Genomic DNA, 18,816 nt, shown 5'->3' on the forward strand with positions numbered 1-18,816 from the left:
TAACGAAATAAAATATTTATGAATATCTAAGAGCTGCTAAAATTTCAGACTCCTGTAAGGTACGATGTAGAAGAAAAATGGTATCAAAAATTTGCATGTTCGTATAAAATTTCAGCTTTCTATTTTCAAAGGTGTAGAAGTTCTGTAAACATGTCCATAATAATTTGTTGATTCGTGTCTATAATAGGATAATATTCTTTTCCATAATATTCTTCTCTATAAGTTTATATTATAGCTTGTTTACGGACTGAATTAGGTACACTAAAAAGATCAAAATAGAAACAAACTGAATAAAAAATTAAAAATTTTATCTAAAAATTTGTTTAAACCGATCGAAACCAATGATGTAATAAAGGAATATCAAAGTAAGATGTGTTTTAGTCAGAGGTGTGAAAAATTAGTCGAAAATACAGCTGTTTACCTTATACAATAAACTTAGAAGCAGTTTTTCTAGTCCAGATTCTTAGATTTGTCTAATTTGAGTTGTTCCAACATTTTTTCTACAAAAATACATATTTCAAACTCCTTGTACAATACATGTCTTCTTTTTGGTATTAAAAATGTTTTGAAAATCTATTCCCGATGCAAATCTCTTAATATTGTTGTTATTGTTGAAAAAAGTTCAATAAAACATTCCGAAAATTTTCATTCTTCTAGTTGTTACTTGCAGCTTTATGGTAAGAACTTATTCCATTAATTTTTTCTTAAATTCCTTCACATTAATTAGTGTAATTTTAGCTATTTTGTTATTAATTTTAAAATTTTGATTCAATTCTGATTATTTTTATAATATGTACAATATTTTTGATTGAAATTATAATTTTGACTTATGATGTTCATTCTGATTTTGAATTGAAAAGCAATTTTTAATTTTCATGAAAAAAAAAAAATATCCTCATTAATATTTAAAAATAAAAATTTTGTTGAATATATTTATACTAAAATCGCGCGATTAAATTATAGATTTTGTTTATATTCAAGTCGGGTAGGGTTTAGTTTGGGGTGTGTAATGGGAATCAATATTAGGTTTAGTTTATGTGTTAGGTTAGATTAAGTTGTTGAAACGTTTTCCATGTATATTCCCTTGAAACCGCAATATTATTCCCAAGGCTAGGAACAGTGTCTTGTCCACCCTATGTCCGGATTTAGGTCTTAATCTTTAAGAATTTTAAAATTTTGCCTTATAATATGAAATATGGGGACCTCAGTTCAAATCCAAATTTTTACATTTTGAAAAAAAAATTTTTTTTTTGTATGCAATAATTTTTTTTTTTTTAATGAAATTTAATGAAATTTGGGTTTGCTATTTAAAGTTTCGGTTGTATTGTAGTGAATGAGTTCGAACCCAAATTTTGCCTACATTCTATTTAAACATAAAAATAAGAAAATAGGTGAAATATTTTTATTAAATCAAAATTATATTAACACTATTAACAGAAAAAAAGCAAGAATTAGTGTTTTGCCTCTCTCTAGGGGCCCAGAAAAGCAAGAAATTACAGTACAAAGTTGTACTGTAATTTTCATCTTTAGTATAAATTAAATAAACAAAATTAAATGAAAAAATCATTACAATTTTAATGATCATAATGATTTTAAAGTTTTTAAAATATAAATTTGTCAGAAATACGCTACATATTATGCATTTACGCTTATTAATGTAAAGTTTTAAGGTTTCATTGAGAAATTTTATAAAACTAGTTTGTTTTTACATTTTGCAACATTATGAAGTTTGGAATTTATTTGAGACAATGAAATGATGAATGAATACGTTTCAAAATTATCAATTTTATTGTTGATATTTGAATATTTTCATCGTTTGTTCCAATTATATTGAGGTAAACGGCAATAATTCGGTCCCATGCATATAATTTGCTTCTAAAAAAATTTACATTAAGTTACAAATCAAAATTAAATAGGTTTTTAAATTATTTTTTTACAATTAAGTTGATTTTCGAGTCCACAGCGCTTCCGATATAATTTTGAATTTATTATTTAGTTTTTGTGGAGCATGAATAGTTCAATTTTTTCAGAGAATGTTGTAATTTCACCTAAAATTTAAGAAAAAATATATTTTTTATTATTGTGGTTCTATGGTTTTTCTTCAGAGTTAGAAAAATGATTAAAAACATTTAAGACCGCTTTAGGTACATTCACTTAATACTCATTTTCTTGTTAGAGAAACTAAGTAACTAGCAACTATATAGAAACTATATGGAGAGAAACTAAGTATGTTAGCAAATTATTAGAAAATGCAATTTTAAAATATATACAATAATAAAGTTGGGCCAAACCATATTGTAAGTGTGTAAAGAGGGGTTAACATAATGCTCAATTTTAATGGTTAATTGCATGAGCTAAGAAAAATAAAGATACTTTTTAGTGTCATGGAATTTACCGTTGGTTTTTTGCGTTTATAGAAATTTAAAAAAGCTTGTGGTTTTTAAAATATAAGGCGTCAAAAATTCAAATTTTACAAATTTCAAGATGCGATAAGTTGAGAAGGGATGGAGACGGGAAAAAATGTTCTTCTAACGAAATAAAATATTTATGAATATCTAAGAGCTGCTAAAATTTCAGACTCCTGTAAGGTACGATGTAGAAGAAAAATGGTATCAAAAATTTGCATGTTCGTATAAAATTTCAGCTTTCTATTTTCAAAGGTGTAGAAGTTCTGTAAACATGTCCATAATAATTTGTTGATTCGTGTCTATAATAGGATAATATTCTTTTCCATAATATTCTTCTCCATAAGTTTATATTATAGCTTGTTTACGGACTGAATTAGGTACACTAAAAAGATCAAAATAGAAACAAACTGAATAAAAAATTAAAAATTTTATCTAAAAATTTGTTTAAACCGATCGAAACCAATGATGTAATAAAGGAATATCAAAGTAAGATGTGTTTTAGTCAGAGGTGTGAAAAATTAGTCGAAAATACAGCTGTTTACCTTATACAATAAACTTAGAAGCAGTTTTTCTAGTCCAGATTCTTAGATTTGTCTAATTTGAGTTGTTCCAACATTTTTTCTACAAAAATACATATTTCAAACTCCTTGTACAATACATGTCTTCTTTTTGGTATTAAAAATGTTTTGAAAATTGATTCCCGATGCAAATCTCTTAATATTGTTGTTATTGTTGAAAAAAGTTCAATAAAACATTCCGAAAATTTTCATTCTTCTAGTTGTTATTTGCAGCTTTATGGTAAGAACTTATTCCATTAATTTTTTCTTAAATTCCTTCACATTAATTAGTGTAATTTTAGCTATTTTGTTATTAATTTTAAAATTTTGATTCAATTCTGATTATTTTTATAATATGTACAATATTTTTGATTGAAATTATAATTTTGACTTATGATGTTCATTCTGATTTTGAATTGAAAAGCAATTTTTAATTTTCATGAAAAAAAAAAAATATCCTCATTAATATTTAAAAATAAAAATTTTGTTGAATATATTTATACTAAAATTGCGCGATTAAATTATAGATGTTGTTTATATTCAAGTCGGGTAGGCTTTAGTTTGGGGTGTGTAATGGGAATCAATATTAGGTTTAGTTTATGTGTTAGGTTAGATTAAGTTGTTGAAACGTTTTCCATGTATATTCCCTTGAAACCGCAATATTATTCCCAAGGCTAGGAACAGTGTCTTGTCCACCCTATGTCCGGATTTAGGTCTTAATCTTTAAGAATTTTAAAATTTTGCCTTATAATATGAAATATGGGGACCTCAGTTCAAATCCAAATTTTTACATTTTGAAAAAAAAATTTTTTTTTTGTATGCAATAATTTTTTTTTTTTTAATGAAATTTAATGAAATTTGGGTTTGCTATTTAAAGTTTCGGTTGTATTGTAGTGAATGAGTTCGAACCCAAATTTTGCCTACATTCTATTTAAACATAAAAATAAGAAAATAGGTGAAATATTTTTATTAAATCAAAATTATATTAACACTATTAACAGAAAAAAAGCAAGAATTAGTGTTTTGCCTCTCTCTAGGGGCCCAGAAAAGCAAGAAATTACAGTACAAAGTTGTACTGTAATTTTCATCTTTAGTATAAATTAAATAAACAAAATTAAATGAAAAAATCATTACAATTTTAATGATCATAATGATTTTAAAGTTTTTAAAATATAAATTTGTCAGAAATACCCTACATATTATGCATTTACGCTTATTAATGTAAAGTTTTAAGGTTTCATTGAGAAATTTTATAAAACTAGTTTGTTTTTACATTTTGCAACATTATGAAGTTTGGAATTTATTTGAGACAATGAAATGATGAATGAATACGTTTCAAAATTATCAATTTTATTGTTGATATTTGAATATTTTCATCGTTTGTTCCAATTATATTGAGGTAAACGGCAATAATTCGGTCCCATGCATATAATTTGCTTCTAAAAAAATTTACATTAAGTTACAAATCAAAATTAAATAGGTTTTTAAATTATTTTTTTACAATTAAGTTGATTTTCGAGTCCACAGCGCTTCCGATATAATTTTGAATTTATTATTTAGTTTTTGTGGAGCATGAATAGTTCAATTTTTTCAGAGAATGTTGTAATTTCACCTAAAATTTAAGAAAAAATATATTTTTTATTATTGTGGTTCTATGGTTTTTCTTCAGAGTTAGAAAAATGATTAAAAACATTTAAGACCGCTTTAGGTACATTCACTTAATACTCATTTTCTTGTTAGAGAAACTAAGTAACTAGCAACTATATAGAAACTATATAGAGAGAAACTATACAATAATAAAGTTGGGCCAAACCATATTGTAAGTGTGTAAAGAAGGGTTAACATAATGCTCAATTTTAATGGTTAATTGCATGAGCTAAGAAAAATAAAGATACTTTTTAGTGTCATGGAATTTACCGTTGGTTTTTTGCGTTTATAGAAATTTAAAAAAGCTTGTGGTTTTTAAAATATAAGGCGTCAAAAATTCAAATTTTACAAATTTCAAGATGCGATAAGTTGAGAAGGGATGGAGACGGGAAAAAATGTTCTTCTAACGAAATAAAATATTTATGAATATCTAAGAGCTGCTAAAATTTCAGACTCCTGTAAGGTACGATGTAGAAGAAAAATGGTATCAAAAATTTGCATGTTCGTATAAAATTTCAGCTTTCTATCTTCAAAGGTGTAGAAGTTCTGTAAACATGTCCATAATAATTTGTTGATTCGTGTCTATAATAGGATAATATTCTTTTCCATAATATTCTTCTCCATAAGTTTATATTATAGCTTGTTTACGGACTGAATTAGGTACACTAAAAAGATCAAAATAGAAACAAACTGAATAAAAAATTAAAAATTTTATCTAAAAATTTGTTTAAACCGATCGAAACCAATGATGTAATAAAGGAATATCAAAGTAAGATGTGTTTTAGTCAGAGGTGTGAAAAATTAGTCGAAAATACAGCTGTTTACCTTATACAATAAACTTAGAAGCAGTTTTTCTAGTCCAGATTCTTAGATTTGTCTAATTTGAGTTGTTCCAACATTTTTTCTACAAAAATACATATTTCAAACTCCTTGTACAATACATGTCTTCTTTTTGGTATTAAAAATGTTTTGAAAATTGATTCCCGATGCAAATCTCTTAATATTGTTGTTATTGTTGAAAAAAGTTCAATAAAACATTCCGAAAATTTTCATTCTTCTAGTTGTTATTTGCAGCTTTATGGTAAGAACTTATTCCATTAATTTTTTCTTAAATTCCTTCACATTAATTAGTGTAATTTTAGCTATTTTGTTATTAATTTTAAAATTTTGATTCAATTCTGATTATTTTTATAATATGTACAATATTTTTGATTGAAATTATAATTTTGACTTATGATGTTCATTCTGATTTTGAATTGAAAAGCAATTTTTAATTTTCATGAAAAAAAAAAAATATCCTCATTAATATTTAAAAATAAAAATTTTGTTGAATATATTTATACTAAAATTGCGCGATTAAATTATAGATTTTGTTTATATTCAAGTCGGGTAGGGTTTAGTTTGGGGTGTGTAATGGGAATCAATATTAGGTTTAGTTTATGTGTTAGGTTAGATTAAGTTGTTGAAACGTTTTCCATGTATATTCCCTTGAAACCGCAATATTATTCCCAAGGCTAGGAACAGTGTCTTGTCCACCCTATGTCCGGATTTAGGTCTTAATCTTTAAGAATTTTAAAATTTTGCCTTATAATATGAAATATGGGGACCTCAGTTCAAATCCAAATTTTTACATTTTGAAAAAAAAATTTTTTTTTTGTATGCAATAATTTTTTTTTTTTTAATGAAATTTAATGAAATTTGGGTTTGCTATTTAAAGTTTCGGTTGTATTGTAGTGAATGAGTTCGAACCCAAATTTTGCCTACATTCTATTTAAACATAAAAATAAGAAAATAGGTGAAATATTTTTATTAAATCAAAATTATATTAACACTATTAACAGAAAAAAAGCAAGAATTAGTGTTTTGCCTCTCTCTAGGGGCCCAGAAAAGCAAGAAATTACAGTACAAAGTTGTACTGTAATTTTCATCTTTAGTATAAATTAAATAAACAAAATTAAATGAAAAAATCATTACAATTTTAATGATCATAATGATTTTAAAGTTTTTAAAATATAAATTTGTCAGAAATACCCTACATATTATGCATTTACGCTTATTAATGTAAAGTTTTAAGGTTTCATTGAGAAATTTTATAAAACTAGTTTGTTTTTACATTTTGCAACATTATGAAGTTTGGAATTTATTTGAGACAATGAAATGATGAATGAATACGTTTCAAAATTATCAATTTTATTGTTGATATTTGAATATTTTCATCGTTTGTTCCAATTATATTGAGGTAAACGGCAACAATTCGGTCCCATGCATATAATTTGCTTCTAAAAAAATTTACATTAAGTTACAAATCAAAATTAAATAGGTTTTTAAATTATTTTTTTACAATTAAGTTGATTTTCGAGTCCACAGCGCTTCCGATATAATTTTGAATTTATTATTTAGTTTTTGTGGAGCATGAATAGTTCAATTTTTTCAGAGAATGTTGTAATTTCACCTAAAATTTAAGAAAAAATATATTTTTTATTATTGTGGTTCTATGGTTTTTCTTCAGAGTTAGAAAAATGATTAAAAACATTTAAGACCGCTTTAGGTACATTCACTTAATACTCATTTTCTTGTTAGAGAAACTAAGTAACTAGCAACTATATAGAAACTATATAGAGAGAAACTAAGTATGTTAGCAAATTATTAGAAAATGCAATTTTAAAATATATACAATAATAAAGTTGGGCCAAACCATATTGTAAGTGTGTAAAGAGGGGTTAACATAATGCTCAATTTTAATGGTTAATTGCATGAGCTAAGAAAAATAAAGATACTTTTTAGTGTCATGGAATTTACCGTTGGTTTTTTGCGTTTATAGAAATTTAAAAAAGCTTGTGGTTTTTAAAATATAAGGCGTCAAAAATTCAAATTTTACAAATTTCAAGATGCGATAAGTTGAGAAGGGATGGAGACGGGAAAAAATGTTCTTCTAACGAAATAAAATATTTATGAATATCTAAGAGCTGCTAAAATTTCAGACTCCTGTAAGGTACGATGTAGAAGAAAAATGGTATCAAAAATTTGCATGTTCGTATAAAATTTCAGCTTTCTATCTTCAAAGGTGTAGAAGTTCTGTAAACATGTCCATAATAATTTGTTGATTCGTGTCTATAATAGGATAATATTCTTTTCCATAATATTCTTCTCCATAAGTTTATATTATAGCTTGTTTACGGACTGAATTAGGTACACTAAAAAGATCAAAATAGAAACAAACTGAATAAAAAATTAAAAATTTTATCTAAAAATTTGTTTAAACCGATCGAAACCAATGATGTAATAAAGGAATATCAAAGTAAGATGTGTTTTAGTCAGAGGTGTGAAAAATTAGTCGAAAATACAGCTGTTTACCTTATACAATAAACTTAGAAGCAGTTTTTCTAGTCCAGATTCTTAGATTTGTCTAATTTGAGTTGTTCCAACATTTTTTCTACAAAAATACATATTTCAAACTCCTTGTACAATACATGTCTTCTTTTTGGTATTAAAAATGTTTTGAAAATTGATTCCCGATGCAAATCTCTTAATATTGTTGTTATTGCTGAAAAAAGTTCAATAAAACATTTCGAAAATTTTCATTCTTCTAGTTGTTATTTGCAGCTTTATGGTAAGAACTTATTCCATTAATTTTTTCTTAAATTCCATCACATTAATTAGTGTAATTTTAGCTATTTTGTTATTAATTTTAAAATTTTGATTCAATTCTGATTATTTTTATAATATGTACAATATTTTTGATTGAAATTATAATTTTGACTTATGATGTTCATTCTGATTTTGAATTGAAAAGCAATTTTTAATTTTCATGAAAAAAAAAAAATATCCTCATTAATATTTAAAAATAAAAATTTTGTTGAATATATTACTAAAATTGCGCGATTAAATTATAGATTTTGTTTATATTCAAGTCGGGTAGGGTTTAGTTTGGGGTGTGTAATGGGAATCAATATTAGGTTTAGTTTATGTGTTAGGTTAGATTAAGTTGTTGAAACGTTTTCCATGTATATTCCCTTGAAACCGCAATATTATTCCCAAGGCTAGGAACAGTGTCTTGTCCAACCTATGTCCGGATTTAGGTCTTAATCTTTAAGAATTTTAAAATTTTGCCTTATAATATGAAATATGGGGACCTCAGTTCAAATCCAAATTTTTACATTTTGAAAAAAAAATTTTTTTTTTGTATGCAATAATTTTTTTTTTTAATGAAATTTAATGAAATTTGGGTTTGCTATTTAAAGTTTCGGTTGTATTGTAGTGAATGAGTTCGAACCCAAATTTTGCCTACATTCTATTTAAACATAAAAATAAGAAAATATGTGAAATATTTTTATTAAATCAAAATTATATTAACACTATTAACAGAAAAAAAGCAAGAATTAGTGTTTTGCCTCTCTCTAGGGGCCCAGAAAAGCAAGAAATTACAGTACAAAGTTGTACTGTAATTTTCATCTTTAGTATAAATTAAATAAACAAAATTAAATGAAAAAATCATTACAATTTTAATGATCATAATGATTTTAAAGTTTTTAAAATATAAATTTGTCAGAAATACCCTACATATTATGCATTTACGCTTATTAATGTAAAGTTTTAAGGTTTCATTGAGAAATTTTATAAAACTAGTTTGTTTTTACATTTTGCAACATTATGAAGTTTGGAATTTATTTGAGACAATGAAATGATGAATGAATACGTTTCAAAATTATCAATTTTATTGTTGATATTTGAATATTTTCATCGTTTGTTCCAATTATATTGAGGTAAACGGCAATAATTCGGTCCCATGCATATAATTTGCTTCTAAAAAAATTTACATTAAGTTACAAATCAAAATTAAATAGGTTTTTAAATTATTTTTTTACAATTAAGTTGATTTTCGAGTCCACAGCGCTTCCGATATAATTTTGAATTTATTATTTAGTTTTTGTGGAGCATGAATAGTTCAATTTTTTCAGAGAATGTTGTAATTTCACCTAAAATTTAAGAAAAAATATATTTTTTATTATTGTGGTTCTATGGTTTTTCTTCAGAGTTAGAAAAATGATTAAAAACATTTAAGACCGCTTTAGGTACATTCACTTAATACTCATTTTCTTGTTAGAGAAACTAAGTAACTAGCAACTATATAGAAACTATATAGAGAGAAACTAAGTATGTTAGCAAATCAGTGGCCTCAAACACAAACCGCCTAACTCGAGATAAGACAAAAATGAGATATGTTTACCAGCGAATTCTCCGTTTTGAGTTTCATATGCTCACAAAATTTGGTGGTTCTACGACTATTATAGCCGGAGTTATTGTCGAATTCACACATGACCTAACTCGAAATGGTAACTATGTGCACTTGCACTAATCGCCTAAATCGAGTTAAGACCAGAAAACATCTTTTTTATGTTTTTGACAAACCACTTATTTCGAGATAGGCTATTGTTGCAAATCGAAATTAGTGACATTTTTTTTTATTTGTATGAATTTTTACAACCGCTTATCTCGAGTTAAGCTTTTGTTGCAAAATTAATTTTGAGTTTTTTCAAATACTAACTCGACATAAGTGGTTTGTGTAAAATAATAATTGTTGGTTGTTTAAACTCATCTCGAGTTAGGCGATTATTGCAAATACAATTATATTGCATAAGGCTTCTTATGTTGAGTTAGGTCTTTATAACGCGTGCAAGTAAGAACAAAACATCAAAATTAAGCGTTTAGTGTTCGAAATAATACATGATCAGTATAGAATACTTTTTTTTATTTTTTATAATAAAAAGTATTTGATAACGCGTAACATATTATTTTATGTGATATATAGTGTAGGTACTTTATGTCCATGATTTAAAACTTGTTCACTATAGTTAAAATTAAATCTTACATTCAGCGACAAGTAAGATAGTTGTATTTTTTAACACAAAATATAAAACATCTGCAGAATTTACCTACATTATTAATGCTCTAATTACCCAAATATCCCATGTTTAAGATTTGAATTTTTTTATTTAACAAATAATCTTGTAGGTCATTTCGTGATTTACCTGCGACAAATGTTTTTTTCAATTGACGGAGTTCCCATGTTAAAATGACACGTGGCTAGCTACCTGATGGTAGATTGTTTTGCCTTTGTCGTCTAATTGTATTATTAAACAAAGTGTGGTTTATTACGGCCTTGTAAAACACATGTTATTAGGAAGATCAAATTATTGTGTTTAACAAGAGTTTTTATTCTAATTATTGTATTACAAAGCAATATTTTTATTATTAACTAGTAAAACACATTTTGTTAGAAAATTCAAATTATCATAATTTGCAAGGGTTTTCAATAAATAAAATTGGTACATCTGGGAATAACAATATTTTGTTATACTTTTTATTACTCATTTCCGTGAGATTAAATTTCTTCGATTTTCAAATATTTATTATATTTTTGTTATTTCGAAGGAAGTATTTTTTACAAAGACAGTTATTTATTATTGTTTTTAAATGTGCTGATGTTGGAAATTGTTAAATAATGCAAAAATTATCCAACATAAGTTTTATCCACGCTTAATAATATTGTTCGTTAAAAATTTTGGAACTTGCTAGGAGAGCTGAAATATTGTGGTGGATATTTGAGGTATTGCAATATATTAGAAGCTAACTTAACGGATTCAAAGTGTTTTAAAATATGGAAATTAGCGAAACTAGTCCTATAGTAAATAAACAAGCATAAACAGATCTTTATTTGAAAACCGAAATTAATACAGTTTTGAAAACCGCATTTGACTTTGGTCGTGGTCTGTATTAATGATCCTGATTTTAAAATTGACAACATTCAAAAGCAAGTTTTCGATTCCTATTGGGCATGTGAACATATCTGTAGAGATAAAAAAATATGAAAGGCTTTCTACTTTTATTCTTTTAAGAAAAATCCTTTTACAATTTGCCGAACGGTTAGAAAAATTCGCTTAATCTTTCGCGACCGGGCTTCCTGAATGCCCTCAAGTACATGAACGTTCGAAACTTACTCGTGGTCAATTTGTATGGAGTCTTAATTGGAAAGTAAATGCTGACAGCTAAAATAAAAATGCCGTGCAAACTTACAATATTCTTTGATTATTTGAAAATCAAATACTTACATATATACTCTATGATAGGGGAGCAAATTCCGAACCAATTTACTTTGTCACAACTTTTTACGGAGATCTATATCACTATCAAATTTGACTTTTCATTACAGTAGTTGTAATGAGTCACACTCGATTTCATTTTGTTTTTGATTTAAAAATTTTAATTAATTCGCATTTAGTATCATTATGAGCAAGTAAGAAAGTCATATGGACTATAGTACATAAATAAAATAACAAACACAAAACTCATAAACTCATTTTAGAGATTACTTTATGTGCTCATTTTTACAGTAATGTAATAACTTTGTCAGATCCGTTGCACAATGAAGCCTTTTTGTAATTGAATTACTTTTTGAAATTCTCTTAAGTGGAAAGAGTCGCACCACAGATTTCAAAAAATTGACTTCCAAAAATATTTTACAAGAACAGTTTATACAAAGATTTTTTACATTTTAAGACGAGGTGTTAACTAGTTAGATTTTCAAGACATGCTCCAAATTGAAGAAGAAGAGAAATTTAGTCCCAAAAAAGAAAAAATTAGAGTATTTGATGCAATTTATTGATCCTTTGGTTCACAAATTTTACAAAAAGATTAAGACTGGAGATTTAGCAGATACCCATCCATATTCAATCGGAGAATCCGAGAGAGAATAAAAGATACTGCCACCTTTCTTAAATTTAATGAAACAATTTTTTTTAAGTTTTTAGAAATAATTTTTCCTTGAAGTTTATTCATTTTTTACCTCAATTTATGTTTTTTATGACAATGATTTGAAAAAAGAGTGAAAAATCAAATAACCTAAAAATAATATATATATTTCTTCCCTTTTTAGTATAACTTAAGTCACCTAAAACCATATTTTCAGTTTTGCAACAACAGCTTAAGTCGACTTAAATTTGACGAAAATGAAAAAGTAATTTTTCACAAATCGCCTAAGTCGAGCTATGCTTTGCAAAATGCTTTTTATAAATTTTGTATAACAGCCTATCTCACTTTTTTCATAATTATGAGAATACTATTAGTTGTTTTACTTCAGATTATGAGTTAATCGCTTCCTTTTTTAATTATCTTTCAATCAAAAAAAAAATTGGTTCAAAAAACTTCATAACTTTTTTCAAAATTTAATTTAAAGTTTAAAATGCATTTATCTCGAAATCACTAAAACAGACTTAAGTCGTTTGTGCTTGAGGCCACTGAAATTATTAGAAAATGCAATTTTAAAATATATACAATAATAAAGTTGGGCCAAACCATATTGTAAGTGTGTAAAGAGGGGTTAACATAATGCTCAATTTTAATTGTTAATTGCATGAGCTAAGAAAAATAAAGATACTTTTTAGTGTCATGGAATTTACCGTTGGTTTTTTGCATTTATAGAAATTTAAAAAAGCTTGTGGTTTTTAAAATATAAGGCGTCAAAAATTCAAATTTTACAAATTTCAAGATGCGATAAGTTGAGAAGGGATGGAGACGGGAAAAAATGTTCTTCTAACGAAATAAAATATTTATGAATATCTAAGAGCTGCTAAAATTTCAGACTCCTGTAAGGTACGATGTAGAAGAAAAATGGTATCAAAAATTTGCATGTTCGTATAAAATTTCAGCTTTCTATCTTCAAAGGTGTAGAAGTTCTGTAAACATGTCCATAATAATTTGTTGCTTCGTGTCTATAATAGGATAATATTCTTTTCCATAATATTCTTCTCCATAAGTTTATATTATAGCTTGTTTACGGACTGAATTAGGTACACTAAAAAGATCAAAATAGAAACAAACTGAATAAAAAATTAAAAATTTTATCTAAAAATTTGTTTAAACCGATCGAAACCAATGATGTAATAAAGGAATATCAAAGTAAGATGTGTTTTAGTCAGAGGTGTGAAAAATTAGTCGAAAATACAGCTGTTTACCTTATACAATAAACTTAGAAGCAGTTTTTCTAGTCCAGATTCTTAGATTTGTCTAATTTGAGTTGTTCCAACATTTTTTCTACAAAAATACATATTTCAAACTCCTTGTACAATACATGTCTTCTTTTTGGTATTAAAAATGTTTTGAAAATTGATTCCCGATGCAAATCTCTTAATATTGTTATTATTGTTGAAAAAAGTTCAATAAAACATTCCGAAAATTTTCATTCTTCTAGTTGTTATTTGCAGCTTTATGGTAAGAACTTATTCCATTAATTTTTTCTTAAATTCCTTCACATTAATTAGTGTAATTTTAGCTATTTTGTTATTAATTTTAAAATTTTGATTCAATTCTGATTATTTTTATAATATGTACAATATTTTTGATTGAAATTATAATTTTGACTTATGATGTTCATTCTGATTTTGAATTGAAAAGCAATTTTTAATTTTCATGAAAAAAAAAAAAATATCCTCATTAATATTTAAAAATAAAAATTTTGTTGAATATATTTATACTAAAATTGCGCGATTAAATTATAGATTTTGTTTATATTCAAGTCGGGTAGGGTTTAGTTTGGGGTGTGTAATGGGAATCAATATTAGGTTTAGTTTATGTGTTAGGTTAGATTAAGTTGTTGAAACGTTTTCCATGTATATTCCCTTGAAACCGCAATATTATTCCCAAGGCTAGGAACAGTGTCTTGTCCACCCTATGTCCGGATTTAGGTCTTAATCTTTAAGAATTTTAAAATTTTGCCTTATAATATGAAATATGGGAACCTCAGTTCAAATCCAAATTTTTACATTTTGAAAAAAAAATTTTTTTTTTGTATGCAATAATTTTTTTTTTTTAATGAAATTTAATGAAATTTGGGTTTGCTATTTAAAGTTTCGGTTGCATTGTAGTGAATGAGTTCGAACCCAAATTTTGCCTACATTCTATTTAAACATAAAAATAAGAAAATAGGTGAAATATTTTTATTAAATCAAAATTATATTAACACTATTAACAGAAAAAAAGCAAGAATTAGTGTTTTGCCTCTCTCTAGGGGCCCAGAAAAGCAAGAAATTACAGTACAAAGTTGTACCGTAATTTTCATCTTTAGTATAAATTAAATAAACAAAATTAAATGAAAAAATCATTACAATTTTAATGATCATAATGATTTTAAAGTTTTTAAAATATAAATTTGTCAGAAATACCCTACATATTATGCATTTACGCTTATTAATGTTAAGTTTTAAGGTTTCATTGAGAAATTTTATAAAACTAGTTTGTTTTTACATTTTGCAACATTATGAAGTTTGGAATTTATTTGAGACAATGAAATGATGAATGAATACGTTTCAAAATTATCAATTTTATTGTTGATATTTGAATATTTTCATCGTTTGTTCCAATTATATTGAGGTAAACGGCAATAATTCGGTCCCATGCATATAATTTGCTTCTAAAAAAATTTACATTAAGTTACAAATCAAAATTAAATAGGTTTTTAAATTATTTTTTTACAATTAAGTTGATTTTCGAGTCCACAGCGCTTCCGATATAATTTTGAATTTATTATTTAGTTTTTGTGGAGCATGAATAGTTCAATTTTTTCAGAGAATGTTGTAATTTCACCTAAAATTTAACACTAGAACTACCAATCCGTCAAAATGACGGAATTTATTATTTTACACATAAATTTTATTGTTATTATGTAAATATTTTTTTTTAAATTGATAATGACTTTTAATATGAAACTGAGGTACTCAAAAATTGACTATCGTCTTGTTTATAAAACCGTTAATTCTGAGGAAACGCCTTATGTATACTTATACTTACCAACCCCTCAAAATGACGGAATTAATAATTTTGCTCTTATATTTATAAATACTGGCCAAATTTACAGTTGCTTGAATGAAAAAAAGTAAAACTTCTCATTGAATAAATATTCTATTTATATATTCCGGGAAGTCCCCATAAATGAAGAATAAAATACTGTTAGGTAATATATTATATTTATTTAGTTGATGCGTTTTTGTTGTATAAAGATATTTTTATAGCAGTTCCATATTTTGCAAACGTAACACAGTGAAAAAAGTTAATTTTATTGTTTTTACAAAATTTTATGTATATAAAAGTGATAATTGTCTTTTTTATAATAAAATTACTATATCACGAAGGTAAGTTTAATTTTATTCAAAATAATATTCATATATAAAACATTTGCCGTTCTAATAGGGTTTTATAATTATGAACCGAAATACTAGAACAAAATTATTGGAAACACTAACCAACATTGATGAGAATTTTTCCGATACGAATTCAAATAAAAATTTTGATTTTTTGGATGATGAAATAGAAATTGAAACACCTGAGTTCAATGAAAATGATACAAGTATAGACAGCAATGAAGTTGAAAAATCTGATTCAGAATGTGAAAAGGAAAATGAATTTCCTGCTTCTTTCTTTAGATGTCGAAAACGTATGCGAATTTGTTCAAGCTCTGAAAGTGATAACGAAACCAGCAACGCTAATATAACGCGTAAAGATGTACACATTGCAAGTGATGGAACTGTTTGGAAAGAAATTCAAAAAGGTGGTTGCGCTGGTAGATCACCTTCACATAATATTTTCAAGGCTACTTCAGGACCAACTGCTTACACCAAGCGGAATATAATATCAGGTCAAGTTAGTAGCGCGTTTATGTTACTAATTGATAATCGCATGATAGAGCATATTAAAAATTGCACAGAAACAGAAGCACAAAATGTTTTAGGTAATCATTGGACAACAAGCATTGATGAATTATATGCTTTTATAGCGATTTTATATGCTAGGGGAGCATATGAATCAAAAAATATGAAAATATCATATTTGTGGTCAAAAAAATGGGGACCTCCTTTTTTCAAAAGTACAATGAGTAGAAACAGGTTCACGGAAATTTTGCGCTTCATTCGATTTGATAAAAAAAATGAAAGAAGTAGTCGTTTACAAGTAGATAAATTTGCACTAGTTTCCGAAACATGGAATGCATTTATGAATAATAGTCAAAACTGCTACAAACCGGGTTCTTCTCTTACCATAGACGAACAACTTTTTCCAACCAAGGCAAGATGTAGGTTTACGCAATACATGCCAAATAAACCTTCTAAATTTGGGATAAAGTTTTGGTTGGTAACCGATGCTGAAAATAGATATGTACTAAATGGTTTTCCATACCTAGGAAAAGATAATTTACGAATATCATCGACACCTTTACATGAATATGTGGTTCTAAAGCTTGTTGAACCTTATTTAGGTTGCGGAAGAAGTATAACTACTGACAATTTTTTTACCAGTATTCCATTGACAAAAAAACTTTTAGCTAAAAAACAACATTAGTTGGAACTCTGCGAAGTAATAAAAAAGAATTACCACAAATAGCAAAAGTAAAAAAAGATAACATGGCTCGGTATGAAACTATACTATTAAAGTCTGATAATATAGTTCTCACTATTTACAAATCAAAGCCTGCGAAAAAAGTATTAGTTCTAAGTTCCAAACATACCAACGTGAAGATTGCCGAAAATTATAAACTTTTACCAGAAACTGTCGAATTCTATAACAAAACTAAGTTCGGAGTAGATGTTATTGACCAAATGGCTCGGAAGTACAGTGTAAAAGCAAGTTCCCGTAGATGGCCATTGCAAGTTTTCTATAATATTTTAGATTTGGCAGGAATCAATGCCTGGAGCTTATACAAGGATATTACTGGCGAAAATATAACGAGAAAACAATTTTTATACCAATTATGTGAAGAACTCGCTGATAAATATACACATAATAAAATGCTGAAATCCTCGCAGCCAGAAAAATGGAGTATAATAGAGACCATGAAATCTACTTCGGAACATCCTAAAGAAGATATGCAGCGAAAATCTTGTGTAATTGGATTCTGCAATAAAAACAAAACTAATTCTCTTTGTTTTAAATGCACGAACTACATGTGTGGGAAGTGTACTGCCGAAAAAATTTCTATTTGTAAGAAATGTGCTACATAAATCCTTTTTATTTATTTACTATATATTGTATAACTGAATTTGTACCTTTTTTATTTTAAATTACAATAAAATAGAAGTTTGTTTATTCACAATTTTTTTATTAAATTCCATTTTTCAAATATCCGTCAAATTGACGGATTGGTACAACTAGGTATACATAAAATGTTGGTAGTTCTAGTGTTAAGAAAAAATATATTTTTTATTATTGTGGTTCTATGGTTTTTCTTCAGAGTTAGAAAAATGATTAAAAACATTTGAGACCGCTTTAGGTACATTCACTTAATACTCATTTTCTTGTTAGAGAAACTAAGTAACTAGCAACTATATAGAAACTATATAGAGAGAAACTAAGTATGTTAGCAAATTATTAGAAAATGCAATTTTAAAATATATACAATAATAAAGTTGGGCCAAACCATATTGTAAGTGTGTAAAGAGGGGTTAACATAATGCTCAATTTTAATGGTTAATTGCATGAGCTAAGAAAAATAAAGATACTTTTTAGTGTCATGGAATTTACCGTTGGTTTTTTGCGTTTATAGAAATTTAAAAAAGGTTGTGGTTTTTAAAATGTTCTTCTAACGAAATAAAATATTTATGAATATCTAAGAGCTGCTAAAATTTCAGACTCCTGTAAGGTACGATGTAGAAGAAAAATGGTATCAAAAATTTGCATGTTCGTATAAAATTTCAGCTTTCTATCTTCAAAGGTGTAGAAGTTCTGTAAACATGTCCATAATAATTTGTTGATTCGTGTCTATAATAGGATAATATTCTTTTCCATAATATTCTTCTCCATAAGTTTATATTATAGCTTGTTTACGGACTGAATTAGGTACACTAAAAAGATCAAAATAGAAACAAACTGAATAAAAAATTAAAAATTTTATCTAAAAATTTGTTTAAACCGATCGAAACCAATGATGTAATAAAGGAATATCAAAGTAAGATGTGTTTTAGTCAGAGGTGTGAAAAATTAGTCGAAAATACAGCTGTTTACCTTATACAATAAACTTAGAAGCAGTTTTTCTAGTCCAGATTCTTAGATTTGTCTAATTTGAGTTGTTCCAACATTTTTTCTACAAAAATACATATTTCAAACTCCTTGTACAATACATGTCTTCTTTTTGGTATTAAAAATGTTTTGAAAATTGATTCCCG

The 18,816-nt window shown here is 26.4% G+C and overlaps 1 protein-coding gene across 1 annotated transcript; it reads left to right on the top strand.

Annotated features, from left to right (window-relative positions):
- Window positions 1-15,974: 15,974 nt before the first annotated feature.
- On the top strand, window positions 15,975-17,538 carry LOC129616435 (piggyBac transposable element-derived protein 4-like; the record flags this gene model as incomplete). The annotated part of the gene is made up of 2 exons (XM_055532061.1): window positions 15,975-16,925; window positions 16,997-17,538. Coding segments are annotated over 2 exons (1,493 nt in total), but the record flags the coding sequence as incomplete, so codon positions are not given.
- Window positions 17,539-18,816: the final 1,278 nt, after the last annotated feature.

Source organism: Condylostylus longicornis, unplaced genomic scaffold (genome assembly GCF_029603195.1).
Source record: "Condylostylus longicornis isolate FDR11 unplaced genomic scaffold, ASM2960319v2 ptg000206l, whole genome shotgun sequence".
Lineage (NCBI taxonomy): Eukaryota > Metazoa > Arthropoda > Insecta > Diptera > Dolichopodidae > Condylostylus > Condylostylus longicornis.